Source organism: Struthio camelus, chromosome 33 (genome assembly GCF_040807025.1).
Source record: "Struthio camelus isolate bStrCam1 chromosome 33, bStrCam1.hap1, whole genome shotgun sequence".
Lineage (NCBI taxonomy): Eukaryota > Metazoa > Chordata > Aves > Struthioniformes > Struthionidae > Struthio > Struthio camelus.
The window spans coordinates 126,455-154,425 of NC_090974.1; the positions used below are offsets into that span (position 1 = coordinate 126,455).

At 66.8% G+C, this 27,971-nt stretch overlaps 1 protein-coding gene across 1 annotated transcript; it reads right to left on the reverse strand.

Annotated features, from left to right (window-relative positions):
- On the reverse strand, positions 1 to 27,966 carry LOC138063657 (dual specificity tyrosine-phosphorylation-regulated kinase 1B-like). The gene is made up of 11 exons (XM_068923394.1): positions 27,734 to 27,966; positions 20,179 to 20,318; positions 17,625 to 17,744; positions 15,749 to 15,937; positions 14,298 to 14,445; positions 9,175 to 9,461; positions 7,683 to 7,829; positions 6,345 to 6,485; positions 4,823 to 5,126; positions 3,631 to 3,737; positions 1 to 1,338 (listed from the first exon to the last, which is right to left on the reverse strand). The coding sequence occupies exons 2-11, from the start codon at positions 20,239 to 20,241 to the stop codon at positions 805 to 807; spliced, it is 2,040 nt and encodes a 679-aa protein (XP_068779495.1). The 5' UTR covers positions 20,242 to 20,318; positions 27,734 to 27,966; the 3' UTR covers positions 1 to 804.
- Between the last annotated feature and the right edge of the window lie 5 nt (positions 27,967 to 27,971).

The following is a 27,971-nucleotide window of genomic DNA, read 5'->3' on the forward strand; positions in this document are numbered from 1 at the left end:
ACTATTTTATTCGCCGGCCTTCCCCCCCCCCCCCCCAAAACCCCGGGGGGGGGGGGCGCGACGGCAGGAGGTGGCTGGGGGCGTTTCCCCCCCCCCCCCGAAATCCGCCGTCGCCCCGCGGACGGGTGGGGGCACCCAGGGGCGACCGGCCGGCACCCGGGGGTGGTGGTGGTGGTGGGGGGGGGGCTTTTTTTTGGGGGGGGGGGGGGGCCAGCGGGGCCGCAACACCGTCTTTGGTACAATAAATTAAAGACAAAACCAGACAGCACGAGCCGGGGGTGGTGGTGGGGGGGGGCACGGCCGGACCCCCCCCCCCTTTCCCCTTCACCCACCCCACGCGCAACCCACCCCCCCCAACCCCGATTTGCCCCCCCCCCCACCTTTGGGTGCCACTGGGTGGTGGTGGGGGGGAGTATGGGGGCAGGTGGGGGGGGGGCGCGATTTAGCAGCGAGGTCCCGCCAGCTCCCGTTTCCTCCCCGAAACGTCCGCGGGTGGCGGGAAGGGTTTTTTTTTTTTGTGGGGGGGGGGGCGCAAAGGTTCGGCGGGTGCCCCCCCAGCCCGCTCCCTTCCCTCCCCGCTCGCGCCCGACCTTTTGGGTGCCGGCGTCCTCGTTTCGGGGCCGTCGTCTTCGTTTCGGGAGGGGGGGGGGGGTTGTTCCCCCCCCCCCCCCACCACCACCACCTCCGGCTCCCCCTCCTCTCGGTCGCCCGGAGTCCGAAGCGGCGGCGGTGACGACGACGGTGACGATTTCGGGGTGGGTGGGCGGAGGAGGAAGGGGGAGCGGGGCGGGGGGGAACGGACCGTCAGGAGCTGGCGGCGGTGCTCTGGGGGACGCAGACGCCCAGGATGGCCGAGTCCTCGCGGTCGGGTCGACCCCGTAGGTGGGTGCCGTAGGGTCGGCCGCCCTCGCCGGGGTGACCGCCGGCGGCCGCTCGAGTCCGGAAAGCCGACGGGGCGAAGGGTAGGCAGTCCGGGTGCTGCCGGGGGGGCGGCGGCGGAGGAGGAGGAGGAGGAGGAGGAGGAGGAGGCGGCGGCGGCGGGTGGGGGGCACCCAGCTCCATGCGCTCGGCGGGTGCCCCCGGCGCGGCGGGTGCTGCGACGGCGGAGGAGGAGGTGGAGGAAGAGGGAGCCGCCGGGTGCTGGTGCTGCTGCTGCTGGTGGTGGTGGTGGTGGTGGTGGTGGTGATGGTGGTGGTGGTAGTGGGGGCGGGCGAAAGGGTGGGGGGCACCCGCAGCAGCCCCCGCGCCTTTGGGTGCTGCCAGCGGGGCGAAAGCGTCGCTCCCGGCGGGGCCCGGCTCGCCCCCGGCCCACGGCCGCGGCTGCTGCGCTGGGGGGCCCTGGGGAAGAGGAGGGGGGGGAGCAAGAGAGAGACGGCGTTAGCGGGGTGGGGGGACGCGGGCAGGGTGCCGCGTGGCCGCCGGGGTCCCCTGGGGGTGGGGAGCAGGTGGCCACGGGGGGGCCCCAGGTCCCCATTTCGGGGCCAGACCTTTGGGATCCCCATCTTGTGCCCAAGGGGTTCCCCCCGCTGGAGCGGTGGTGGTGGGTGGGGGGGTGTCACGGAGACGGGGTGGTCGCGGGGTCCTCATCTCGTGGCCAAGGGGTCCACCGGGGTCCCCTGGGTGGGTGTCACGTGGCCACGGGGTGCCCCAGGGTCCCCCCCCCCCCCAGCTTGTGGCCGGAGGGTCCCCGTGGGGCGGGTGTCACGGAGCTGGGGTGGCCCGCGGGGTCCCTTGGGATCCTCATCGCGTGGCCAAGGGGTCGCCTGGGTGGGTGGCACGCGGCCACGGGCTCCCCCGAGGTGGGCGTCACAGAGCCGGGGTGGCCGCCGAGTCCCCAGGGTCTCCTCGGGTGGGTGTCACGTGGCCACGGGATCCCCGGTCCCCAATTCGGGGCCGGAGGGTCCCCCGGGGTGGCCGCGGGCTCCCTTGGGATCCTCGTCGTGTGGCCAAGGGGATGTGGGGGCCCTAGGGGTGGGTGTCACATGGCCACAGGGTCCCCTGGAGGGGTGTCACGGAGCTTGGGTGGCCCTGGGGCCCCCAACTCATGGTCAAGGGGTCGCTGGGGTCTCCTTGGGTGGGTGTCATGTGGCCACAGGGTGCCCCAGGGTCCCCGTCTTGTGGCCAGAGGGTCCTCTGCGGTGGCCACGGGGTCCCTTAGGATGCCCATCGCGTGGCCAAGGGGTCCCCAGGGTCTCTGGGGTGGGTGTCACATGGCCATGAGGTCCCTAGGCTCTCCTTGGGTGGCTGTCACGTGGCCACTGGGTCTCCTGGGGGGGGTGTCATGGAGCTCGGGTGGCCATGGGGTCCCTTGGGATCCCCATCACGTGGCCGAAGGGTCGCCGGGGACCCCTGGGGGGGTGCCACTTGGCCCTGGAGACCTCTAGGAGGAGTGTCACGAAGCTGGGGTGGCCGTGAGGTCCCCGGGGTCCCTGTCTCATGGTCATGGGAGCCCTGGGGTCTCCTCGGGCAGGTGTCACGTGTCCATGGGGTCCCTGGGGTCCCCTGAGGTGGGTGTGGTGGAGTTGGGGTGACCAGAGGATCCCCGGGGTCCCCATCCCATTGCCAAGGGGTCCCCAGGGTCTCCTTGGGTGGGTGTCACAAGGTCAGCTGGTTCCTGGGGTCCCCTGGGGTGGGTGTCATGCAGCCCTGGGGTCCCCCTGGGGCGGGCGTCGTGGAGCTGGGGTGGCCAGAGGGTCCCCAGGGTCACCTCAGGTGGGTGTCACATGGCTGGCAGGTCCCCGGGGTCTCCTCAGGTGGGTGTCACGTGGCCACAGGGTCCCCAGGGTCCCCTGGGGTGGGTGTCACAGAGCCAGGATGACTAGAGGGTCCCCATCTTGTGGCCAAGGGCTACCCAGGGTCCCCTCAGGTGGGCGTCTCATGGCCAGCAGGTCCCTGGGGTCCCTTTGGGTGGGTGTCATGAAGCTGGAGTGGCCATGGTGTCCCTATCTCATGGCCAAAGTGTCCCCAAGGTCCTCTCTGGGTGGCCAGGGCATCCCCAGGGTCCCCTGAAGTCCCTGTCTCACGGCCAGAGAGTTCGAGGCCCCTATCTCAGGATCAGAGCGTCCCCAAGGTGCCCTGGGATCCCTTGGAGTCCCCATCCTGTGGCCACGGTGTCCCTGGGGTCCTCAGGGGTGGGTGTCACATAGCCAGCGTGACCAGAAAGTCCTCACGGTCTCTCAGGGTGCCCGTCTTGTAGCCAAGGGGTCCCCTGGGGTAAGGTGTCACGTGTCCAGGGTGACCAGAAGGTCCCCATCTTGCGGCCAAAGGGTCTCCCTGGTGCGGAGTGCCACATAACCAGGGTGACCAGAAGGTTCCCAAGGTCTCTCGGGTCCCCGTTGTCCCTTGGGGTCCCCATCTTGGGACCAAGGGGTGCCCTAGGGTAGGTGTCATATTGCCCAAGGTGGCCAGAAGGTCCTTGGGGTCCCCATCTTGTGGCCAAGCGATCCCTGCGGGGGTGGGGTGTCACACGGACACGGATGGCTAGAAGGTCCTTAGCTTCCCTCACGATCCCCATTTTGGGGCCGCTAGAGCCAAGGAGATCCCCAAGGTCCGTTGGGTCCCACCCGCTGCGGTTGGGGGCGGGGGGGCCACCCGCGGGTGCTGTCCCCGCGGGGGCCGGGCAGGCGGTACCTGGGGGCTCTGCATCTCGTAGTCGGTGTGCGCGGGGGCCGCGGTGCCGTAGTAGCGGTTGCTGTAGCGGTAGCTGCGGTTGTCGTTGGAGGAGCCGCTGGAGCCACCTGGGAGGGCGAGAGGGGACCTGAGCCGCGGGCGGCGCGGGTCGGGGACGCCACGGGTGTGGTGGGACAGGACGGGGAGCCGTCACCGAGGAGGATACGGAGGCGGTAGGACAAGGATGGGGGAGGGACAAAAATGAGAGGAATGGTCACATTTTGGGGCGCCCTGGTGGCTCAGGGAGCTGTCACCAAGGAGAACATGGAGCTGGGAGGACTGGGACGGGGAAGGGACAAGACTGGGTTCTGTGGTGGCCTGGGGAACTGCCACCAAGCAGGACACAGATCTGGTAGGAGACATGGGGAAGGGACCGGACCAAGTACCGTGATCACGTCTCAGGGTGCCCTGGTCACCTGGAGAGCCACCATCAAGTAAGACGTGGAGCCAGCAGGACAAGGATGGGGAAGGGACAAAACCAGGTGCCATGGTGGCCCCAGGAGCCAAAACCAAGCAGGACACTGAGCTGGTAGGGCAGGGATGGGAAAAGGAGAGGACTGAGCACTGTGGCCTCGTTCTGAGACACTGCGGTGGCCTGGGGAACCATCACCACGCAGGATCCGGAGCTGGTAGGACAAAGACGGGGAAGGGACAAAACCGGATGCTGTGGCCACATTTTGGGGTGCTGTGGTGGCCCCGGGGAGCCATCATCAAGCAGGAAACAGAACCAGGAAAACAGGCTTGGGCAAAGCACAAGACTGAGGGCCGTGGTCACGTTTCGGGACACCGTGGTGACCCACGCGGGACACGTTGCTGATAGGACAGAGAAAGGGAAGGTACAAGACCGGGCACCATGCTGGTCCCAAGAGCCGAAATCAAGCAGGACGTGGAGGTGGTAAGACTGGGACAGGGAACGGAGAGGACCGAGCACCGTGACCACGTTTTGAGATGTTGTGGTGGCCCAGGGACACCACGCAGAACATGGAGCTGGTAGGATAGAGACGGGGAAGGGACAAGACCGGGCACCGCGGTGGCCCTGGGGGAGCCATCATCAAGCAGGACACGGAGCTTGTAGGACAGAAACGGAGAAGGCACAAGCCCGTAGGCCTTAACCGGGGCCCGGGACAGGCCGCGGCGGGCGCCGACGCCGTACCCGAGCTGGAGACGGAGCTGGTGGTGCTGGTGCTGTGGCTGTGCTCCATGGCGGGGCTGGTGGAGGTGCTGTTGCTGGTGTTGGTGCCCTCGTCGCTCGTTTTCTTGAAGAAGTTGTGCTGCAGGGCGTAGAAGGGCGTGATGCGGCTCCGCGGCTCGTAGTCCAGCATCCGCAGCACTAGGTCCTTGAACTTCAGGTAGTCGGAGGGCGCGTGACCCTGCTCGCCGGCCCGCCGGCCCCCCGGGCCCCCGCTCTCCACCCCCAGCACCTCGTGCAGACGCCGCGTCCCCGGCACTTTGTACTCCTGCGGGGCAGAGCCGGGCGGCGGCGTTAGGGCTGGGGAGGACGCGGGGAGGAGGTTTGGGGAGGTCCTGGTGGGGAGACCTCAGGGGCTCTGAGGTTCCTCAGGCCAAGAGAAGGGGGTTGGGAGGTCCCTTTGGGGACATCGGAGGGATTTTCGGGTCCCTGGAACTAATAAAAGAGGATTTTGCGAGTCCCTTTCAAGAGATCTGAGGGGTTTGGGGATCTCTGGAGCCCGGGAAAGGGGTTTAGGGGGTCCTTGAGGAACATCTGTGGGGTTCAGAGGTTCCTGGGACCAAGGAAAGGCATTTAGGAGATCTTTGGGGGAGATCTGTGGGGTTTTGGGGTCCCTGGGGCCAAGGGAAGGGGATTGGGGGGGGGGTCTCTTGGGGAAGATCTGATGGTTTTGGAGGTCCATGGAGGCAGGGAAAGGGGGATTGAGGGTCCCTTCAGGGGAGATCTGAGGGGTTCAAAAATCCCTGGGGCCAGGATAAGAAAATTTGGGGGTCCTTTGGGGAGACATCTGAGGTGTTTGGGGGTCCGTGGGGCAGAGGAAGGGAGTTTGGGGTCCCCTGAGGGAGATTGGAGGCATGTGGGGGTCCCTGAAACCAGGGAAGGGGGTTTGGAGGGGTCGTTGGGGGGGATCTGAGGGGTTTAGGGGGTCCCTGGGGCAAGAAGAAGGGATTTTGGGGGTCCCTTGGGGGAGATCTGAGGGGTTTGAGTGTCCCTGGGGCAAAGGAAGGGAGTTTGTGGGACCCTGGCGGAGATCTGAGAGGGACTGGGGGGGCACTGGGACAAACTGGAAGTCACTGAATATTGCATTGGGGGGGTGCAAAGGGGATAGTAGAGAGTACTGGGATGTACTGGGAGGCACTGGGATACGTTCCCTGGGAAGTGGGACGTACTGGGAAGCCCCCGAGAATATACTGGGATTTGCTATGGGGCTCCTGGGGGCTAGCAGGAAGCACTGGGAAGGGTTTTGAGGGTGCTGGGGGGGGTACTGGGACATACTGGGAAGCACTGGAGAAAGCGCGGTCTGCTGGGACATACTGGGACATGCCGTAGGACCACTGAGACATACTGGGATGCACCAAGCGGGGAATCAGGGAGCACTGAATGGGTACTGGGACATACCGGGAGGAACTGAAGGGTACCAGGAGATAGCGTGACCTACTGGGTGGTACTGGGCCATACTGGGAGGCACTGGGGCCGCCCCCCTCACCTTCTTGGTCTCCTTGTTCCTCTTGAGGGCCCAGCCGCCCTCCGGCAGCTTCTCGAAGTACTTGCGGGCCTTGGGCGCCTGCTCCAGCATGTGGGGGGGCGGCAGCCCCAGCACCTCCACGATGCGGTTCATCTGGTCGGCCTGGGGACGCCGAGGGGGACGCAGACGTCACCGCGGTCCCCGAAGCCGCCCCGGCCCCGGCCGGGGATGTCGGTGACGTCCCCAGGGGCAACTTCTTCCTGCGAGCGACGTCCCCGGGGTCCCCAAGGCCACCTCGGCTTGGGGGGGGGGGTGGGAACAGGACGGGACACCAGGGACATCCCCAGGTCCCCACGGCTGGGAGGACTGCAGTACCATGTTCAAGGGACTACAACTCCCAGCATGCCCTGGGGTGGCCCGTCCCTCGACTACAACACCCAGCATGCCCTGGGGCGGCCCATCCCTGGACTACAACTCCCAGCACGCCCCAATCCCTGGACTGCAACTCCCAGCATGCCCCTGGGGGCAGCCTGTCCCTGGACTACAACTCCCAGCACGCCCCAATCCCTCGACTACAACTCCCAGCATGCCCCTGGGGGCAGCCTGTCCCTCGACTACAACTCCCAGCACGCCCCAATCCCTGGACTACAACTCCCAGCATGCCCCTGGGGCAGCCTGTCCCTCGACTACAACTCCCAGCATGCCCCTGGGGCAGCCTGTCCCTCGACTACAACTCCCAGCATGCCCCAATCCCTCAACTACAACTCCCAGCATGCCCCTGGGGGCAGCATGTCCCTCGACTACAACTCCCAGCATGCCCCAATCCCTGGACTACAGCTCCCAGCATGCCCCATGGCAGTCCTGCTCCCAGACTACAGCTCCCAGCATGCCCCATGGCAGTCCTGCTCCCAGACTACAACTCCCAGCATGCCCTCTGCCAGCACTTCTCCCACAATGCCCTGGGCATGGGACCCATGGTGGGAGGGGGGGTCACATCCCACTGGAAACCCCGCCCCCTGCCCGAAGCCCCGCCCCCCTCAGTGACAACCCTCAAGGCAGGGCTCACCCTGCCTACCCCACCCGGCTCCGCCCCCTCCCCAGGCCACACCCCCCTCGGGGCCACTCCCCCAAGCACCTGCCCATCAGGACAGGCCCCACCCCTCCACAGCACCCCGCCCCCGAGAGGCCACGCCCCCTTCCCTAGGCCCCACCCACCCAAAGGGGGAAGGCTGCCCCACATGCCTCTCCTACGCCACCACAGCCCCCCGGGGAGGGGGGGGCCCCACTGAGGCCCCGCCCCCCGGTGAGGCCCCACCCCACCACCTTGAGGCCCCGCCCCCTCCCCCAGGCCCCGCCCACCTCGTTGGAGCCGCTGAAGAGGGGCTCGCCGGTGTGCATCTCCACCAGGATGCAGCCCAGAGACCACATGTCGATGGCCAGGTCGTAGGGCAGCCCCAGCAGCACCTCGGGCGAGCGGTAGAACCGGCTCTGGATGTACTGGTAGATCTGGGGGGGGGGTGGAGGGGGCGGGGTGTCAGCCAGGGGGGTGGGGTTACACCGCAGGGGGCGGGGTTACACTCAGGGGGGCGGGGTTACACTGCCAGGGGGCGGTTGGGCCGGCTCTGGATGCGTTGGGAGAGCTGGGGAGAGGGCGGAGGGGGGTCAGCTGGGGGCGGGGCTACAGCCCGGGGGTGGGGCTACAGCCCAGGGGGCGGGGCAAACAGCCTGCAGAGGTGGGGCTAAGTCCCGCCCCCTTGGAGGCGGGGCTTAGTAGTCCTTAGCGCAGAATCAGGGTGCTGCTGGATGGGGCGGGGCTGAGCTTCGTGGGGGCAGGTCTCCCGGCACCAGGAGGCGGAGCCAAGGCAGGGGGTGTGTCTTAACACCCCCAGGGGAGGAGCTTAGCCCCCCAGGGGGTGGGGCTTAGCATTCCTCAGCCCAGAACCCGGGTGACACTGGCTCAGGCAAGGCTCAGCTTCGTGGGGGCGGGTCTCCTGGCACCAGGAGGCGGAGCCAAGGCAGGGGGTGTGTCTTAACACCCCCAGGGGAGGAGCTTAGCCCCCCCAGGGGGCGGGGCTTAGCATTCCTCAGCCCAGAACCCGGGTGACACTGGCTCAGGCAAGGCTCAGCTTCGTGGGGGCGGGTCTCCCGGCACCAGGAGGCGGAGCCAAGGCAGGGGGTGTGTCTTAACACCCCCAGGGGAGGAGCTTAGCCCCCCCAGGGGGCGGGGCTTAGCATTCCTCAGCCCAGAACCCGGGTGACACTGGCTCAGGCAAGGCTCAGCTTCGTGGGGGCGGGTCTCCCGGCACCAGGAGGCGGAGCCAAGGCAGGGGGTGTGTCTTAACACCCCCAGGGGAGGAGCTTAGCCCCCCCAGGGGGCGGGGCTTAGCATTCCTCAGCCCAGAACCCAGGTGAAGCTGGCTCAGGCAAGGCTCAGCTTCGTGGGGGCGGGTCTCCTGGCACCAGGAGGTGGAGCCAAGGCAGGGGGTGTGTCTTAACACCCCCAGGGGAGGAGCTTAGCCCCCCCAGGGGGCGGGGCTTAGCATTCCTCAGCCCAGAACCCGGGTGACACTGGCTCAGGCAAGGCTCAGCTTCGTGGGGGCGGGTCTCCCGGCACCAGGAGGCGGAGCCAAGGCAGGGGGTGTGTCTTAACACCCCCAGGGGAGGAGCTTAGCCCCCCCAGGGGGCGGGGCTTAGCATTCCTCAGCCCAGAACCCGGGTGACACTGGCTCAGGCAAGGCTCAGCTTTGTGGGGGCGGGTCTCCCGGCACCAGGAGGCGGAGCCAAAGCTGTGAGGCGGGGCTCCGGGGGCCGGAGGGGGGAAGACGTTGAGGCGGTTTAGGGCCCCGCTCACCCGCTGGCCCAGCTGGCAGGAGCTGCCGAAGTCGACGATCTTGATGGCGCTGCGCTTGGGGTTGCAGAGGAGGATGTTCTCGGGCTTGAGGTCGCAGTGGATGATGCTGAGCTCGGGGGTGGCGAGGAAGAGGAGGGCCGTGCAGAGCTGCTGGGCGAACTTGCGGGTGAGGTTGAGCGAGACGCCGCGGAAGTTGGTGTTGCGCAGCAGGTCGTAGAGGTTGTAGGAGAGCAGCTCGAAGGCCAGGCACAGGTGGTTGCGGAACATGAAGTGGCGCTTCAGGTGCACTGCCGGCGAGGGGAGCGACGAAAACGGGAGGGCGCGGGGGTGAGGAGGGGGGCGAGCGGGGCGGGGGAGACATCTGACCTCCCCCCTGCCCCACGGATACGTCCCGGGGTGGCATCCGGGCTCCTTCTGCCCCTCACCGCCACATCTGACCTTCCCCCTGCCCCACGGGTACGTCCCCGCGTGGCATCCGTGCTCCTTCTGCCCCTCACCGCCGCATCTGACCTTCCCCCTGCCCCACGGGTACGTCCCCGCGTGGCATCCGGGTTCCTTCTGCCCCTCACCGCCACATCTGACCTCCCCCCTGCCCCACGGATACGTCCCGGGGTGGCATCCGGGCTCCTTCTGCCCCTCACCGCCACATCTGACCTTCCCCCTGCCCCACGGGTACGTCCCCGCGTGGCATCCGGGCTCCTTCTGCCCCTCACCGCCACATCTGACCTTCCCCCTGCCCCACGGCTACGTCCCCGCGTGGCATCCGGGCTCCTTCTGCCCCTCACCGCCACATCTGACCTTCCCCCTGCCCCACAGGTACGTCCCCGCGTGGCATCCGGGCTCCTTCTGCCCCTCACCGCCACATCTGACCTCCCCCCTGCCCCACGGATACGTCCTGGGGTGGCATCCGCGCTCCTTCTGCCCCTCACCGCCACATCTGACCTTCCCCCTGCCCCACGGGTACGTCCTGGGGTGGCATCCGCGCTCCTTCTGCCCCTCACCGCCACATCTGACCTTCCCCCTGCCCCATGGGTACGTCCCCGCGTGGCATCCGCGCTCCTTCTGCCCCTCACCGCCACATCTGACCTTCCCCCTGCCCCACGGCTACGTCCCCGCGTGGCATCCGCGCTCCTTCTGCCCCTCACCGCCACATCTGACCTTCCCCCTGCCCCACGGGTACGTCCCCGCGTGGCATCCGCGCTCCTTCTGCCCCTCACCGCCACATCTGACCTTCCCCCTGCCCCACGGCTACGTCCCCGCGTGGCATCCGCGCTCCTTCTGCCCCTCACCGCCACATCTGACCTTCCCCCTGCCCCACGGGTACGTCCCCGCGTGGCATCCGGGCTCCTTCTGCCCCTCACCGCCACATCTGACCTTCCCCCTGCCCCACGGGTACGTCCCCGCGTGGCATCCGGGCTCCTTCTGCCCCTCACCGCCACATCTGACCTTCCCCCTGCCCCACGGCTACGTCCCCGCGTGGCATCCGCGCTCCTTCTGCCCCTCACCGCCACATCTGACCTTCCCCCTGCCCCACGGCTACGTCCCCGCGTGGCATCCACGCTCCTTCTGCCCCTCACCGCCACATCTGACCTTCCCCCTGCCCCATGGGTACGTCCCCGCGTGGCATCCGGGCTCCTTCTGCCCCTCACCGCCACATCTGACCTTCCCCCTGCCCCACGGCTACGTCCCCGCGTGGCATCCGGGCTCCTTCTGCCCCTCACCGCCACATCTGACCTTCCCCCTGCCCCACAGGTACGTCCCCGCGTGGCATCCGGGCTCCTTCTGCCCCTCACCGCCACATCTGACCTCCCCCCTGCCCCACGGATACGTCCTGGGGTGGCATCCGCGCTCCTTCTGCCCCTCACCGCCACATCTGACCTTCCCCCTGCCCCACGGGTACGTCCTGGGGTGGCATCCGCGCTCCTTCTGCCCCTCACCGCCACATCTGACCTTCCCCCTGCCCCACGGGTACGTCCCCGCGTGGCATCCGCGCTCCTTCTGCCCCTCACCGCCACATCTGACCTTCCCCCTGCCCCACGGGTACGTCCCCGCGTGGCATCCGCGCTCCTTCTGCCCCTCACCGCCACATCTGACCTTCCCCCTGCCCCACGGCTACGTCCCCGCGTGGCATCCGCGCTCCTTCTGCCCCTCACCGCCACATCTGACCTTCCCCCTGCCCCACGGGTACGTCCCCGCGTGGCATCCGGGCTCCTTCTGCCCCTCACCGCCACATCTGACCTTCCCCCTGCCCCACGGGTACGTCCCCGCGTGGCATCCGCGCTCCTTCTGCCCCTCACCGCCACATCTGACCTCCCCCCTGCCCCACGGATACGTCCTGGGGTGGCATCCGCGCTCCTTCTGCCCCTCACCGCCACATCTGACCTTCCCCCTGCCCCACGGCTACGTCCCCGCGTGGCATCCGGGCTCCTTCTGCCCCTCACCGCCGCATCTGACCTTCCCCCTGCCCCACGGGTACGTCCCCGCGTGGCATCCGGGTTCCTTCTGCCCCTCACCGCCACATCTGACCTCCCCCCTGCCCCACGGATACGTCCCGGGGTGGCATCCGGGCTCCTTCTGCCCCTCACCGCCACATCTGACCTTCCCCCTGCCCCACGGGTACGTCCCCGCGTGGCATCCGGGCTCCTTCTGCCCCTCACCGCCACATCTGACCTTCCCCCTGCCCCACGGCTACGTCCCCGCGTGGCATCCGGGCTCCTTCTGCCCCTCACCGCCACATCTGACCTTCCCCCTGCCCCACGGGTACGTCCCCGCGTGGCATCCGGGCTCCTTCTGCCCCTCACCGCCACATCTGACCTTCCCCCTGCCCCACGGCTACGTCCCCACGTGGCATCCGGGCTCCTTCTGCCCCTCACCGCCACATCTGACCTCCCCCCTGCCCCACGGATACGTCCTGGGGTGGCATCCGCGCTCCTTCTGCCCCTCACCGCCACATCTGACCTTCCCCCTGCCCCACGGGTACGTCCTGGGGTGGCATCCGCGCTCCTTCTGCCCCTCACCGCCACATCTGACCTTCCCCCTGCCCCACGGGTACGTCCCCGCGTGGCATCCGCGCTCCTTCTGCCCCTCACCGCCACATCTGACCTTCCCCCTGCCCCACGGCTACGTCCCCGCGTGGCATCCGCGCTCCTTCTGCCCCTCACCGCCACATCTGACCTTCCCCCTGCCCCACGGGTACGTCCCCGCGTGGCATCCGCGCTCCTTCTGCCCCTCACCGCCACATCTGACCTTCCCCCTGCCCCACGGGTACGTCCCCGCGTGGCATCCGGGCTCCTTCTGCCCCTCACCGCCACATCTGACCTTCCCCCTGCCCCACGGCTACGTCCCCGCGTGGCATCCGCGCTCCTTCTGCCCCTCACCGCCACATCTGACCTTCCCCCTGCCCCACGGATACGTCCTGGGGTGGCATCCGCGCTCCTTCTGCCCCTCACCGCCACATCTGACCTTCCCCCTGCCCCACGGGTACGTCCTGGGGTGGCATCCGCGCTCCTTCTGCCCCTCACCGCCACATCTGACCTTCCCCCTGCCCCACGGGTACGTCCCCGCGTGGCATCCGCGCTCCTTCTGCCCCTCACCGCCACATCTGACCTTCCCCCTGCCCCACGGCTACGTCCCTGCGTGGCATCCGCGCTCCTTCTGCCCCTCACCGCCACATCTGACCTTCCCCCTGCCCTATGGCTACGTCCCCGCGTGGCATCCGCGCTCCTTCTGCCCCTCACCGCCACATCTGACCTTCCCCCTGCCCCACGGCTACGTCCCCGCGTGGCATCCGCGCTCCTTCTGCCCCTCACCGCCACATCTGACCTTCCCCCTGCCCCACGGCTACGTCCCCGCGTGGCATCCGCGCTCCTTCTGCCCCTCACCGCCACATCTGACCTTCCCCCTGCCCCATGGGTACGTCCCCGCGTGGCATCCGGGCTCCTTCTGCCCCTCACCGCCACATCTGACCTTCCCCCTGCCCCACGGGTACGTCCCCGCGTGGCATCCGGGCTCCTTCTGCCCCTCACCGCCACATCTGACCTTCCCCCTGCCCCACGGGTACGTCCCCGCGTGGCATCCGGGCTCCTTCTGCCCCTCACCGCCACATCTGACCTCCCCCCTGCCCCACGGCTACGTCCCCGCGTGGCATCCGCGCTCCTTCTGCCCCTCACCGCCACATCTGACCTTCCCCCTGCCCCACGGCTACGTCCCCGCGTGGCATCCGCGCTCCTTCTGCCCCTCACCGCCACATCTGACCTTCCCCCTGCCCCATGGGTACGTCCCCGCGTGGCATCCGGGCTCCTTCTGCCCCTCACCGCCACATCTGACCTTCCCCCTGCCCCACGGGTACGTCCCCGCGTGGCATCCGGGCTCCTTCTGCCCCTCACCGCCACATCTGACCTTCCCCCTGCCCCACAGGTACGTCCCCGCGTGGCATCCGGGCTCCTTCTGCCCCTCACCGCCACATCTGACCTCCCCCCTGCCCCACGGATACGTCCCCGCGTGGCATCCGCGCTCCTTCTGCCCCTCACCGCCACATCTGACCTTCCCCCTGCCCCACGGGTACGTCCCCGCGTGGCATCCGGGCTCCTTCTGCCCCTCACCGCCACATCTGACCTTCCCCCTGCCCCACGGCTACGTCCCCGCGTGGCATCCGCGCTCCTTCTGCCCCTCACCGCCACATCTGACCTTCCCCCTGCCCCACGGGTACGTCCTGGGGTGGGATCCAGGCTCTTTCTGCCCCCTACAATGAGATCTGGGCTCTCCCTGCCCCATGGTGAGATCTGATGTCCCCCCTGCCCCACGGACGTGCCCCACAGCCGGATACGGCCGCCTTCTGCTCCTCACGATGAGCTCTGCCCTCTCCCCGCCCCACAACTGCACCCCCACGACGATATCCACCCCCAAACTACTGCCCCATAACAAGCCTTGCCCTCCCCTGCCCCACAGCAGCCCCCCGCGGCGAGATCCGCACCCCCAAGGTGCGATTCAGCCTCCATCCCCGCAAGATCCTGCCCCTGCTTCCCTCCCGGCTCCTGCGTGGCGAGGCGTCCCCTGCCCCACGGGGCGATGCGGACCCCCAAGTGCCCCCCCTCCCCGTATCGGTGGGGCGCCCCACCGCTCACCGATGTAGTACTTCATCTCGGTGTCGTGCTGGTTCATGAGCTCGAGGAGCCGCAGCTCGATCTGCGCCTGGTTCAAGAAGGCCTTCTTGTTCTTGATGATCTTGATGGCCACCCACTCCTGGTCGTGGTGGTCGTAGGCCTTCACCACCTGGGGGGGGCAACGGGCAGGTGTCGGTGGGGAGGAGGGCGGGTGGGAAAAGGGGCTGAGGGGCTCAGGGAGGGTGTTGGAGGGTGCTGGGGGGCTCCGAAAGGGTGCTGGGAAGCTCAGAAAGGGCTCCGAGAGGGTGCTGGGGGGCTCTGAGAGGGCATTGAGAGGTGCTGGGGGGGGGCTGAGGGGCTCAGAGAAGGCGCTGAGAGGTGCTGGGGGGCTCCAAGAGGGTGCTGGGGGGTGCTGAGGGGCTCCGAGAGGGTGCTGAGAGGTGCTGGGGGGCTCCGAGGGGCAAATATGAGGCCTGGGGGGAATATGGGGGATGAAAGAGGAACCCTGGAGGGGTCCTGGGGGTGGCAATGGGACCCAGGGGGTGGTGGCAGGACCCCAGGGATGGGTGAGGGGACCCCAGCAGGGCCCGGATGCATCCCTGGGGGTGGCAGTGGGACCCCAGGGATGTTGGGAGGACCCTAGTGGAGCCCAGAGGGGTTGTGGGGGTCCCTGGGGGTGACAGCAGGACCCCAAGGATGGGTGAGGGGGCCCCAGCAGGGCCCGGATGCATCCCTGGGGGTGGCAGTGGGACCCCAGGGATGTTGGGAGGACCCTAGTGGAGCCCAGAGGGGTTATGGGGGTCCCTGGGGGTGACAGCAGGACCCCAAGGATGGGTGAGGGGACGCCAGCAGGGCCCGGATGCATCCCTGGGGGTGGCAGTGGGAACCCAGGGATGTTGGGGGGACCCTAGTGGAGCCCAGAGGGGTTGTGGGGGTCCCTGGGGGTGACAGCAGGACCCCAAGGATGGGTGAGGGGACGCCAGCAGGACCTAGAGGGGTCCCTGGGGGTGGCAGTGGGACCCCAGGGATGTTGAGAGGACCCTAGTGGAGCCCAGAGGGGTTGTGGGGTCCCTGGGGGTGACAGCAGGACCCCAAGGATGGGTGAGGGGACCCCAGCAGGACCTAGAGGGGTCCCTGGGGGTGGCAGTGGGACCCCAGAGATGTTGGGGGGACCCCAGTAGGGTCCTGGGGGTCCCCCCGAGGTGGCAGTAGGACCCTAATGGGTGGTGGCAGGACCCCAAAGATGTTGAGGGGACCCCAGTGGGGCCCGGAGGCATCCTGGAGGTCCCCAGAGGTAGTGACGGGACCCCAAAGAGCGATGGTAGGACCCCAGGGATGGGCGAAGGGACCTCGGTGGGGTCCCAAGAGATGGTGGTGGCATCTCAAGCCTGTTGGGGGACCCCACTGAGACCTGGAGGGGTGCTGGGGGGGTCCTCAGGGATGACGGGGGGTCCCACCCCGAGGTGCCCGACCTGGCCGAAGGAGCCCTTGCCGATGAGGGAGTCGATCTCGTAGCGGTCGAGCCAGCGCTCGCCGCTCTTGACGATGTAGTCGTAGTTGTCGTCGTCGTAGCCCTCGTTGAAGACCTTGCGCTCCTTCTTGGTGCTCGAGTCCTCGGGGGGCACCTGCTGCGCCCGCCGCTTCTTTTTGGCGTAGTAAACCTGGCCGGGGAGGGGACGCGGGGGGCCGTGGGGTGCCGGTTGGGGGGCTGCGGCCCGGTCCCCGGCCAAAATCTGCCTTTCCCTACCGGTTCCTGCCCCAAATCTGCCGGTTCCTGCTCAAAACGCGTTCGTCTCTGCCTGCTCCTTGCCCCAAATTTGCCGGTTGCTGCCTCCAGTTTTCCCGGTTCCTGCTTCAAATCTGCCACTTCTTGCTCAAAAGTTGCTCGGTCCTGTCGGTTCCTGCCCCAAACCTGCCGGTTCCTGCTCAAAATTTGCTTGTTCCTGCTTGCTCCTGCCCCAAATCTTGCCTGTCCCTGCCCCAGGTCCCTGCCCCAAGTCTGCTTGTTCCTGCTTCTGCCCCAAATCTGCCTGCTTCTGCCCCAAATCTGCCCGTCCCTGCCCCAGGTCCCTGCCCCAAGTCTGCTTGTTCCTGCTTCTGCCCCAAATCTGCCTGCTTCTGCCCCAAATCTGCCCGTCCCTGCCCCAGGTCCCTGCTCCAAATCTGCTTCTTCCTGCTTCTGCCCCAAATCTGCCTGCTTCTGCCCCAAATCTGCCCATCCCTGCCCCAGGTCCTGCTCCAAATCTGCTTCTTCCTGCTTCTGCCCCAAATCTGCCTGCTTCTGCCCCAAATCTGCCTGTCCCTGCCCCAGGTCCCTGCTCCAAATCTGCTTGTTCCTGCCTGTCCCAAATCTGCCTGCTTCTGCCCCAAATCTGCCCGTCCCTGCCCCAGGTCCTGCTCCAAATCTGCTTCTTCCTGCTTCTGCCCCAAATCTGTCTGCTTCTGCCCCAAATCTGCCCGCTTCTGCCCCAGGTCCTGCTCCAAATCTGCTTCTTCCTGCCTGCCCCAAATCTGCCCGCTTCTGCCCCAAATCTGCCTGTCCCTGCCCCAGGTCCTGCTCCAAATCTGCCTGTTCCTGCCTGCCCCAAATCTGCCTGTCCCTGCCCCAAATCTGCCCGCTTCTGCCCCAAATCTGCCCGTCCCTGCCCCAGGTCCCTGCTCCAAATCTGCTTGTTCCTGCCTGCCCCAAATCTGCCCTTCCCTGCCCCAAATCTGCCCGTCCCTGCCCCAGGTCCTGCTCCAAATCTGCTTCTTCCTGCTTCTGCCCCAAATCTGCCTGTCCCTGCCCCAAATCTGCCTGTCCCTGCCCCAGGTCCTGCTCCAAATCTGCTTGTTCCTGCCTGTCCCAAATCTGCCTGCTTCTGCCCCAAATCTGCCCATCCCTGCCCCAGGTCCTGCTCCAAATCTGCTTGTTCCTGCCTGCCCCAAATCTGCCTGTCCCTGCCCCAGGTCCTGCTCCAAATCTGCTTGTTCCTGCCTGCCCCAAATCTGCCCGTCCCTGCCCCAGGTCCTGCTCCAAATCTGCTTGTTCCTGCCTGCCCCAAATCTGCCCGTCCCTGCCCCAGGTCCTGCTCCAAATCTGCTTCTTCCTCCCTGCCCCAAATCTGCCTGTCCCTGCCCCAAATCTGCCCGTCCCTGCCCCAGGTCCCTGCTCCAAATCTGCCCGTCCCTGCCCCAAATCTGCCCGTCCCTGCCCGCTCCTAGGCCAAACCCTGCCGCACAACCCCGGTCGAGGGCACCGCGGCCCCCGCGGCGGCGGGTTTGTGTGCGCGAATCTGCCCCGTCCCAGGCCACCCGTGGGTGCTGTGCCACCCCCCACCCCGAGCCGGCGTCACCCGCCCCGCTGACCTCATTGATGTGCTTGTAGGTCTTGATGAGGTCGACGGAGAGCTTGCGCAGGGGGGCGCTGGCCGAGTCGCGGAAGGTCAGGGGGATGCGCCGCTGCAGGATGCTCAGGTCCGGCAGGATCTGGGGGGGGGGGGGGGGGGGGCGCGCAGACGTGTCCCCGAGTGTCCCCGACACCCCCACAACGCCTGCTGTGGGGCTGGGAGGGGGGAACTGGGGTGTTCTGGGGGTCCCAATGGGGTCTGAGGGGGAAATGGGGTGCTCTGGGGGGGTCTCAGTGCAGTCTGGGGGGGGTGGAGGAATGGGGATGTTTCCCCAAGTATCCCTGAAGCAGCCCCACAATGCTTGCTGTGGGGCTGGGGGGGGAACTGGGGTGTTCTGGGGGTCCCAATGGGGTCTGAGGGGGAAATGGGGTGCTCTGGGGGGGTCTCAGTGCAGTCTGGGGGGGGTGGAGGAATGGGGATGTTTCCCCAAGTGTCCCTGAAGCAGCCCCACAATGCTTGCTGTGGGGCTGGGGGGGGAACTGGGGTGTTCTGGGGGTCCCAATGGGGTCTGAGGGGGAAATGGGGTGCTCTAGGGGTCCCAATAGGGTCTGAGGGGGAACTGAGGTGCTCTGGGGGGGGTCTCAGTGTGGTCTGGGGTGGTGGAGGAATGTGGATGTATCCCCAGGCACCCCTGAAGCAGCCCCTCAATGCTTGCCGTGGGGCTGGAGGGGGGAATTGGGGTGCTCTGGGGGTCCCAATGGGGTTGAGGGGGAATTGGGGTGCTCTAGGGCTCCCAATAGGGCTCTGAGGGGGAATTGGGGTGCTCTGGGGGGGGGTCTCAGTGCAATCTGGGGGGGGGGGAGGAGGAATGTGGATGTGTCCCCAAGTGTCCCTGAAGCAGCCCCACAATGCTTGCTGTGGGGCTGGAGGGGGGAATTGGGGTGCTCTGGGGGTCCCAATGGGGTCTGAGGGGGAATTGGGGTGCTCTAGGGGTCCCAATAGGGTCTGAGGGGGAACTGGGGTGCTCTGGGGGGTCTCAGTGCAGTCTGGGGGGGGGGTGGAGGAATGTGGATGTGTCCCCAAGTGTCCCCGAAGCAGCCCCATAACACCTGCCATGGGGCTGGAGGGGGTAACTGGGGCGCCCTGGGGGTCCCAATGGGGTCTGGGGGGGGGGAGACTGGGGTGCTCTAGTTGTCCCAATGGGGTCTGGGGGAGCACTGGGGTGCCCTGGGGGGTCCCAGTGAGCTCTGGGGGAGAACTGGGGTGCCCTGGGGGGTCCCAGTGAGGTCTGGAGGGGAAACTGGGGTGCCCTGGGGGGTCCCAATGGGGTCTGAGGGAGAACTGGGGTGCCCTGGGGGGGTCCCAATGGGGTCTAGGGGAGAACCGGGGTGTTCTGGGGGTCCCAGTGAGGTGTGGAGGGGGAACTGGGGTGCCCCGCGGGGGTCCCAGTGAGGTCTGGAGGAGGAACTGGGGTGCCCTGGGGGGTCCCAGTGAAGTCTGGAGGGGGAACTGGGGTGCCCTGGGGGGTCCCAGTGAGCTCTGGGGGAGAACTGGGGTGCCCTGGGGGGTCCCAGTGAGCTCTGGAGGGGAAACTGGGGTGCCCTGGGGGGGTCCCAATGGGGTCTAGGGGAGAACCAGGGTGTTCTGGGGGTCCCAGTGAGGTGTGGAGGGGGAACTGGGATGCCCTGGGGGGTCCCAGTGAGGTCTGGAGGAGGAACTGGGGTGCCCTGGGGGGTCCCAGTGAAGTCTGGAGGGGGAACTGGGGTGCCCTGGGGGGTCCCAGTGAGGTCTGGAGGGGAAACTGGGTTGCCCTGGGGGGGTCCGAATGGGGTCTGAGGGAGAACTGGGGTGCCCTGGGGGGGTCCCAATGGGGTCTAGGGGAGAACCGGGGTGTTCTGGGGGTCCCAGTGAGGTGTGGAGGGGGAACTGGGATGCCCTGGGGGGTCCCAGTGAGGTCTGGAGGAGGAACTGGGGTGCCCTGGGGGGTCCCAGTGAAGTCTGGAGGGGGAACTGGGGTGCCCTGGGGGGTCCCAGTGAGGTCTGGAGGGGAAACTGGGTTGCCCTGGGGGGGTCCGAATGGGGTCTGAGGGAGAACTGGGGTGCCCTGGGGGGGTCCCAATGGGGTCTAGGGGAGAACCGGGGTGTTCTGGGGGTCCCAGTGAGGTGTGGAGGGGGAACTGGGATGCCCTGGGGGGTCCCAGTGAGCTCTGGGGGAGAACTGGGGTGCCCTGGGGGGTCCCAGTGGGGTCTGGAGGAGGAACTGGGGTGCCCCGCGGGGGTCCCAGTGAGGTCTGGAGGGGGAACTGGGGTGCCCTGGGGGGGTCCCAGTGAGCTCTGGGGAAGAACTGGGGTGCCCTGGGGGGTCCCAGTGGGGTCTGGAGGAGGGGAACTGGGTTGCCCACGGGATGCAGACAGGAATTGGGATGTTCTGGGGGGTCCCATTAGTGTTTGGGGTGCCCCGCGGGGGTCCTAGTGAACTCCAGGGGGGAATTGAGGTGCCCTGGGGTGGGGTTTTTTTTGGGGGGGGGGGGGAAATAAGGTGTCCTTGCCCCCCCCCTACCCCCACCCGGTACCTGCGGGTGCTCGGCCATGGGCTGGATGCTGGCGAAGGGGGCATGGCCGTGCTGGCCCGACATGGTGGGCTCAGAGGGGAGCGAGGCGCCCGGCGAGGCCGGCCCCGGGCATCGTGCGCTGCGGCCGCGGCTGCCGCCACCTGTGTAACGAAAATTTGGGTTGGTGGGGGGGTGGGGAGGGGGGGGGTGGAGAGCTTAGTCTCGATCCCCCATCCCGAAATGCTCCCCTAACAGCACCGAAAAATTTGCTTTGGGGGGGGGGAGGGGGGGGGCTCAGCCCTATACGAGACATCGGAGAATCCCCACCCTGGGGTGGGGGGCTCAGCCCTATACGAGACCCTGGAGAAGCCCCCCCCCCCGCCCCACCGTTCAGCACGGCCAGGGAGCGAGCGCTTCGCCCTCGACCATCATTAGGGGCCAGAGTGAACAGGACAGGCGCCCCAGCACGCTCCTCTAAGGCTGATGCGCCAAGCACTCGGTAGGCCCCAGAGTGAACGCAACAGGGACCCAGCCTACCCCGCTGATGGAAACGTCCCTCAGCCGCCAGTAGGGCCCAGAGCGAACACCGCGGTCACCCCAAACCTCGTCCCTCAAGCAGGAAGAAACACCCTTCAGGCCTCAGTAGGGTCCAGAGTGAACACGAGGAGCACCCAGGCTGGTTTTTCAGGTAGGGGCATCACTTGGCCATCAGTAGGGCTCAGAGTGAACGCGATGGGTGCCCCCAGCCTCATCCTTTTGGGGGGTAGGGCGATATTCCTTGACCCTCAGTAGGGCCCAGAGTGAACACAACGAGTGTCCCCAGCCTCATCCCTTTGGGGTGGGATGGGGGTTGGGTGGTGGGAACATCTCACTTGACCATCATTAGGGCCCAGAGTGAACACAATATATCTCTAGCCTGGTGGTGTCACCCCCTAGGCCATCAGTAGAGCCCAGAGTGAACATGATAGGTGTCCCCAGCCTGGCCCCCAGGGGAGGGGTCGTTCCCCCCCACCCCAGGGCCATCAGCAGGGCCCAGAGTGAACGCGATAGGGTCCCGGGGTGGGGGTGGTGGTGTTCCCCCCCGACCATCAGTAGGGCCCAGAGTGAACGTGATGGGGTCCCGGGGTGGGGGTGGTGGTGTTCCCTCCCCCCCGACCATCAGTAGGGCCCAGAGTGAACGCGATGGGGTCCCGGGGTGGGGGTGGTGGTCCCCCCCGACCATCAGTAGGGCCCAGAGTGAACGTGATGGGGTCCTGGGGTGGGGGTGCCCCCCCCCCCAACCATCAGTAGGGCCCAGAGTGAACGTGATGGGGTCCCAGGGTGGGGGTGGTCCCCCCCATCAGTAGGGCCCAGAGTGAACACGATGGGTTCCCAAGGTGCCCCCCCGACCATCAGTAGGGCCCAGAGTGAACGCGATGGGGTCCTGGGGTGGGGGTGCCCCCCCCCCCCCGACCATCAGTAGGGCCCAGAGTGAACGTGATGGGGTCCCAGGGTGGGGGTGGTCCCCCCCATCAGTAGGGCCCAGAGTGAACGCGATGGGTTCCCAAGGTGCCCCCCCGACCATCAGTAGGGCCCAGAGTGAACATGATGGGGTCCCGGGGTGGGGGTGGGGGTGTTCCCTCCCCCCCCCGACCATCAGTAGGGCCCAGAGTGAACGTGATGGGGTCCTGGGGTGGGGGTGGTGGTCCCCCCCCCCATCAGTAGGGCCCAGAGTGAACGCGATGGGGTCCTGGGGTGGGGGTGCCCCCCCGACCATCAGTAGGGCCCAGAGTGAACGCGATGGGTTCCCAAGGTGCTCCCCCCCCCCGACCATCAGTAGGGCCCAGAGTGAACGCGATGGGGTCCTGGGGTGGGGGTGCCCCCCCGACCATCAGTAGGGCCCAGAGTGAACGTGATGGGGTCCCAGGGTGGGGGTGGTCCCCCCCATCAGTAGGGCCCAGAGTGAACGCGATGGGTTCCCAAGGTGCCCCCCCCCCCCGACCATCAGTAGGGCCCAGAGTGAACGCGATGGGGTCCCGGGGTGGGGGTGCCCCCGACCATCAGTAGGGCCCAGAGTGAACGCGATGGGTTCCCAAGGTCCCCCCCCCCCCCCGACCATCAGTAGGGCCCAGAGTGAACGCGATGGGGTCCTGGGGTGGGGGTGCCCCCCCGACCATCAGTAGGGCCCAGAGTGAACGTGATGGGGTCCCAGGGCGGGGGTGGTCCCCCCCATCAGTAGGGCCCAGAGTGAACGCGATGGGTTCCCAAGGTGCCCCCCCCCGACCATCAGTAGGGCCCAGAGTGAACGCGATGGGGTCCTGGGGTGGGGGTGCCCCCCCGACCATCAGTAGGGCCCAGAGTGAACGCGATGGGTTCCCAAGGTGCCCCCCCCGACCATCAGTAGGGCCCAGAGTGAACGCCGCGGGCGCCCCCAGCCAGGCGCTGCCAGCCGCCCCGGCCCCGCGCTATGGGCTGGGCGTCGCCAGCCAATCCCGCCATGGCAACAGGCTCCCCATTGGCCGCCCGCCATCCCCGCGAGCCAATGGCGAGCCGGCGGCCCCTGTCGCTAGGCCGGCGCCGGGCGGCAGCGGCTGAAAGCGGAGCCGGCTCCAAAAATACCTCGTCTGACCCCAAAAATACCCCCGGCTTCCAGGAAGGGGGAGGGGGGAGGGGGGAATTACCCCGGGAGGGGGGGCAGCACCGCTCCTGGGGGGGGCAAAACCCCCAGAATTGCCCCTCCCTCCCCCAGAGGGGACCCCAAAATCTGCCCCCTGGGGGGGGTATGGGGGGGCTTAAGGGACCCTGAAAGGGTTTAACTGACTCCCACAACCCCGAAACCAGTATGGACCAGTGTGAGTGCGGGGTGGGGGGAACTGGGATAGGATTGGGACAAGGTGGGGGGGGAACTGGGCTGGGATTGGGACGAGGCGGGGCGGGGAACTGGGACGGGACTGGGAAAAGCCAGGAAGGGAACTGGGACGGGACTGGGACGAGGCGGGGCGGGGAACTGGGACGGGACTGGGAAAAGCCAGGAAGGGAACTGGGACGGGACTGGGACGAGGCGGGGCGGGGAACTGGGACGGGACTGGGACAAGCCAGGAAGGGAACTGGGACGGGACTGGGACGAGGCGGGGCGGGGAACTGGGACGGGACTGGGACGAGGCGGGGGGGGGAACTGGGACGGGACTGGGAAAAGCCAGGAAGGGAACTGGGACGAGACTGGGATGAGGCGGGGGGGGAACTGGGACGGGACTGGGACGAGGCGGGGGGGGAACTGGGACGGGACTGGGACGAGGCGGGGGGGGAACTGGGACGAGGCGGGGGGGGGAAACTGGACTGGGACAGGACTGGGACGAGGCGGGGGGGGGAAACTGGACTGGGACAGGACTGGGACGAGGTTGGGGGGGGGGGAACTGGGCTGGGACTGGAACGAGGCCGGGGGGAGAACTGGGCTGGGACTGGGACAAGGCGGGGGGGGACTGGGACGGGACTGGGACAAGGCGGGGGGGGACTGGGACGGGACTGGGACAAGGCGGGGGGGGACTGGGACGGGACTGGGACAAGGCGGGGGGGGAACTGGACTGGGACAGGACTGGGACAAGGCGGGGGGGGAACTGGACTGGGACAGGACTGGGACAAGGCGGGGGGGGAACTGGACTGGGACAGGACTGGGACAAGGCGGGGGGGGGAACTGGACTGGGACAGGACTGGGACAAGGCGGGGGGAGAACTGGACTGAGACTGGGACAGGCCAGGAAGGGAACTGGGACAGGACTGGGACAGGTGGGGGGGAACTGGGCTAGAACTGGGATGAGGCGGGGGGGAACTGGGCCTGCACTGGGATGAGGCAAAAGGGGAACTGGGATGGGACTGGGACGAGGCAGGGGGAGGGAGGGGGACGCACTGGGCCCATACTGGGATGAGGTGTGGGGGGGAACTGGGCCCGTACTGGGACGAGGCGGGGGGGGAACTGGGACAAGGTGGGGGAAACTGGACTGATGCTGGGACGAGGCAGGGGGAGGAACAGGGCCCATACTGGTACTGGGGGATCTGTACTGGTGGAACTGGGAGAGCTATACTGGTACCAAGGGATCCATACTGGTACTCAGAAACCATACAAGTACTGGGGGACCCATACTGGTACTGGGGGGACTGGGAGGGCCATACCAGTAACCAGAGAACCCAAACCAGTCCCAGGGAGACCCATACTGGTACTGGGGGGAACTGGGAGGGCCATACCAGTAACCAGAAAACCCAAACCAGTCCCAGGAGGACCCAAACTGGTACTGGAGGACTGGGAGGGTCACACCAGTAACCAGAGAACCCAAACCAGTCCCAGGAGGACCCAAACTGGTACTGGAGGACTGGGAGGGTCACACCAGTAACCAGAGAACCCAAACCAGTCCCAGGGGGACCCATACTGGTACTGGGGGGACAGGGAGGGTCATACCAGTAACCAGAGAACCCAAACCAGTCCCAGAGGGACCCATACTGGTACTGGGGGGACTGGGAGGGTCATACCAGTACCACAGCACTCAAACCAGTCCCAGGGGGACCCATACCGGTACTGGGGGGACCGGGGGTCCCACACTGGTACTGGGGGGACTGGGAGGGCCATACCAGTAACCAGAGAACCCAAACCAGTACCAGGAAGATCCATACTGGTACTGGGGGGGGATTAGGAGGGCCATACCAGTAACCAGAGAACCCAAACCAGTCCCAGGGGGACCCATACTGCTACTGGGGGGACTGGGAGGGCCATACCAGTAACCAGAGAACCCAAACCAGTCCCAGGGGGACCCATACTGGTACTGGGGGGACTGGGAGGGCCATACCAGTAACCAGAGAACCCAAACCAGTACCAGGAAGATCCATACTGGTACTGGGGGGGGATTAGGAGGGTCATACCAGTAACCAGAGAACCCAAACCAGTCCCAGGGGGACCCATACTGGTACTGGGGGGACTGGGAGGGCCATACCACTAACCAGAGAACCCAAACCAGTACCAGGGAGACCCATACTGGTACTGGGGGGACTGGGAGGGCCATACCAGTAACCAGAGAACCCAAACCAGTACCAGGGGGACACATACTGGTACTGGGGGGGGACTGGGAGGGTCATACCAGTAACCAGAGCACCCAAACCAGTCCCAGGGGGACCCAAACTGGTACTGGAGGACTGGGAGGGTCACACCAGTAACCAGAGAACCCAAATCAGTCCCAGGGGGACCCATACTGGTACTGGGGGGACTGGGAGGGCCATACCAGTACCACAGCACCCAAACCAGTCCCAGGGGGACCCATACTGGTACTGGGGGGATTAGGAGGATCATACCAGTAACCAGAGAACCCAAACCAGTCCCAGGGGGATCCATACTGGTACTGGGGGAACTAGGAAACCCATACTGGTGGGACTGGGAGCGTCATAGCAGTACCGGGGGACCCATACCAGTACCAGCAGGAACCATACTGGTACTGGGGGACTGGGAGGGTCACACCAGTACCAGAGGTACTGGGGGACCCAAATCAGTACCAGCACATCCATACCAGTACTGGGAGAACTGGGAAACCCAGGAAACCCATAATGGTACTGGGAGGCCATACAACTACTGGGGGAGCCATACTGCTACTGGGGGGACTGGGAGGGTCATACCAGTACTGGGGGACACGTATGAGTACCAGGGGGGGACCCATACTGATACTGGGAGGACTGGGAGACCCATACTGGTACTGGGGGGACTGGGAGGGCCATACCAGTACCACAGCACCCAAACCAGTACCAGGGGGACCCATACTGGTACTGGGGGGGGATTAGGAGGGTCATACCAGTACCATAGCACCCAAACCAGTCCCAGGGAGATCCATACTGGTACTGGGGGGACTGGGAAGGTCATACCAGTAACCAGAGAACCCAAACCAGTCCCAGGGGGACCCATACTGGTACTGGGGGGACTGGGAGGGCCATACCAGTACCACAGCACTCAAACCAGTCCCAGGGGGACCCATACCAGTACTGGGAGGACCGGGGGTCCCACACTGGTACTGGGGGGACTGGGAGGGCCATACCAGTAACCAGAGAACCCAAACCAGTCCCAGGGGGACCCATACTGGTACTGGGGGGGGACTGGGAGGGTCATACCAGTAACCAGAGAACCCAAACCAGTCCCAGGGGGACCCATACTGGTACTGGGGGGACTGGGAGGGCCATACCAGTAACCAGAAAACCCAAACCAGTACCAGGGAGATCCATACTGGTACTGGGGGGGGGGATTAGGAGGGCCATACCAGTAACCAGAGAACCCAAACCAGTCCCAGGGAGACCCATACTTGTACTGGGGGGACAGGGAGGGTCATACCAGTAACCAGAGAACCCAAACCAGTCCCAGGGGGACCCATACTGCTACTGGGGGGAATAGGAGGGTCATACCAGTACCACAGCACCCAAACCAGTCCCAGGGGGACCCATACCGGTACTGGGGGGACTGGGAGGGCCATACCAGTAACCAGAGAACCCAAACCAGTCCCAGGGGGACCCATACCGGTACTGGGGGGACTGGGAGGGCCGTACCACTAACCAGAGAACCCAAACCAGTCCCAGGGGGACCCATACTGGTACTGGGGGGACTGGGAGGGCCATACCAGTAACCAGAGAACCCAAACCAGTCCCAGGGGGACCCATACTGGTACTGGGGGGACTGGGAGGGCCATACCAGTAACCAGAGAACCCAAACCAGTCCCAGGGAGACCCATACTGGTAATGGGGGGACTGGGAGGGCCATACCAGTAACCAGAGAACCCAAACCAGTCCCAGGGGGACCCATACTGGTACTGGGGGGACTGGGAGGGCCATACCAGTAACCAGAGAACCCAAACCAGTCCCAGGGAGACCCATACTGGTACTGGGGGGACTGGGAGGGCCATACCAGTAACCAGAGAACCCAAACCAGTCCCAGGGGGACCCATACTGGTACTGGGGGGACTGGGAGGGTCATACCAGTAACCAGAAAACCCAAACCAGTACCAGGGAGATCCATACCGGTACTGGGGGGACTGGGAGGGTCATACCACTAACCAGAGAACCCAAACCAGTCCCAGGGAGACCCATACTGGTACTGGGGGGACTGGGAGGGCCATACCAGTAACCAGAGAACCCAAACCAGTCCCAGGGGGACCCATACCGGTACTGGGGGGACTGGGAGGGCCATACCAGTAACCAGAGAACCCAAACCAGTCCCAGGGGGACCCATACTGGTACTGGGGGGACTGGGAGGGTCATACCAGTACCACAGCACCCAAACCAGTCCCAGGGGGACCCATACCGGTACTGGGAGCACTGGGGGACCCCTACCGGTACCGGAAGGGCCTCAGGGCCCAGTGTCAGTACCGGGGGGGGGGGGGGGGGGACCCGAGAGCGATGCCGGTAACGGGGCGAGGGGAAAAGCCCGTTAGAGCCGGACCGGTACCGGCTGCCCCGTGACGGGCGCGGAAAGGGCGGACGAGGCCGCGGCGCCGGGGTTGGGGGGGAGGGGGGAACCGGTAGCCGGAGGCCGGTGGCGGTTGCCGGGGCCCGAGCAGGCCCCGCCCCGGGGAGGGTCTCACCTGTGGCGGCGGCGCTGCGCGGAGCGAGGCGGAGCGACTGACCCCAGCGAGGGGAGGAGGAGGAGGAGGGGGAGGAAGAGGAGGAGGAGGAAGGTAGCGGCGGGGCCGGGGCCGGACCGGGCCGAGGCCGCTAACGGCCGGCGGCGGCGGCGCCCCGGGGATTTCCCAGTAATGCCACGGAAAATGGCGGCCACAACAAACCGCCGCCGCTTCCTCTGCGCCTGCGCCGCCCCGCCCA

Excerpts from the sequence above, each read along its gene's own strand:
- LOC138063657 (XM_068923394.1), bottom strand. The coding sequence starts at position 20,241 with ATGTCGGGCCAGCACGGCCATGCCCCCTTCGCCAGCATCCAGCCCATG. Across the intron at positions 17,745-20,178 it reads CCATGGCCGAGCACCCGCAG|ATCCTGCCGGACCTGAGCAT; the intron begins GTACCGGGTGGG and ends CCCCCCCCCCAG. Across the intron at positions 7,830-9,174 it reads CCTGCCAGCTGGGCCAGCGG|ATCTACCAGTACATCCAGAG; the intron begins GTGAGCGGGGCC and ends CCCCCCCCCCAG.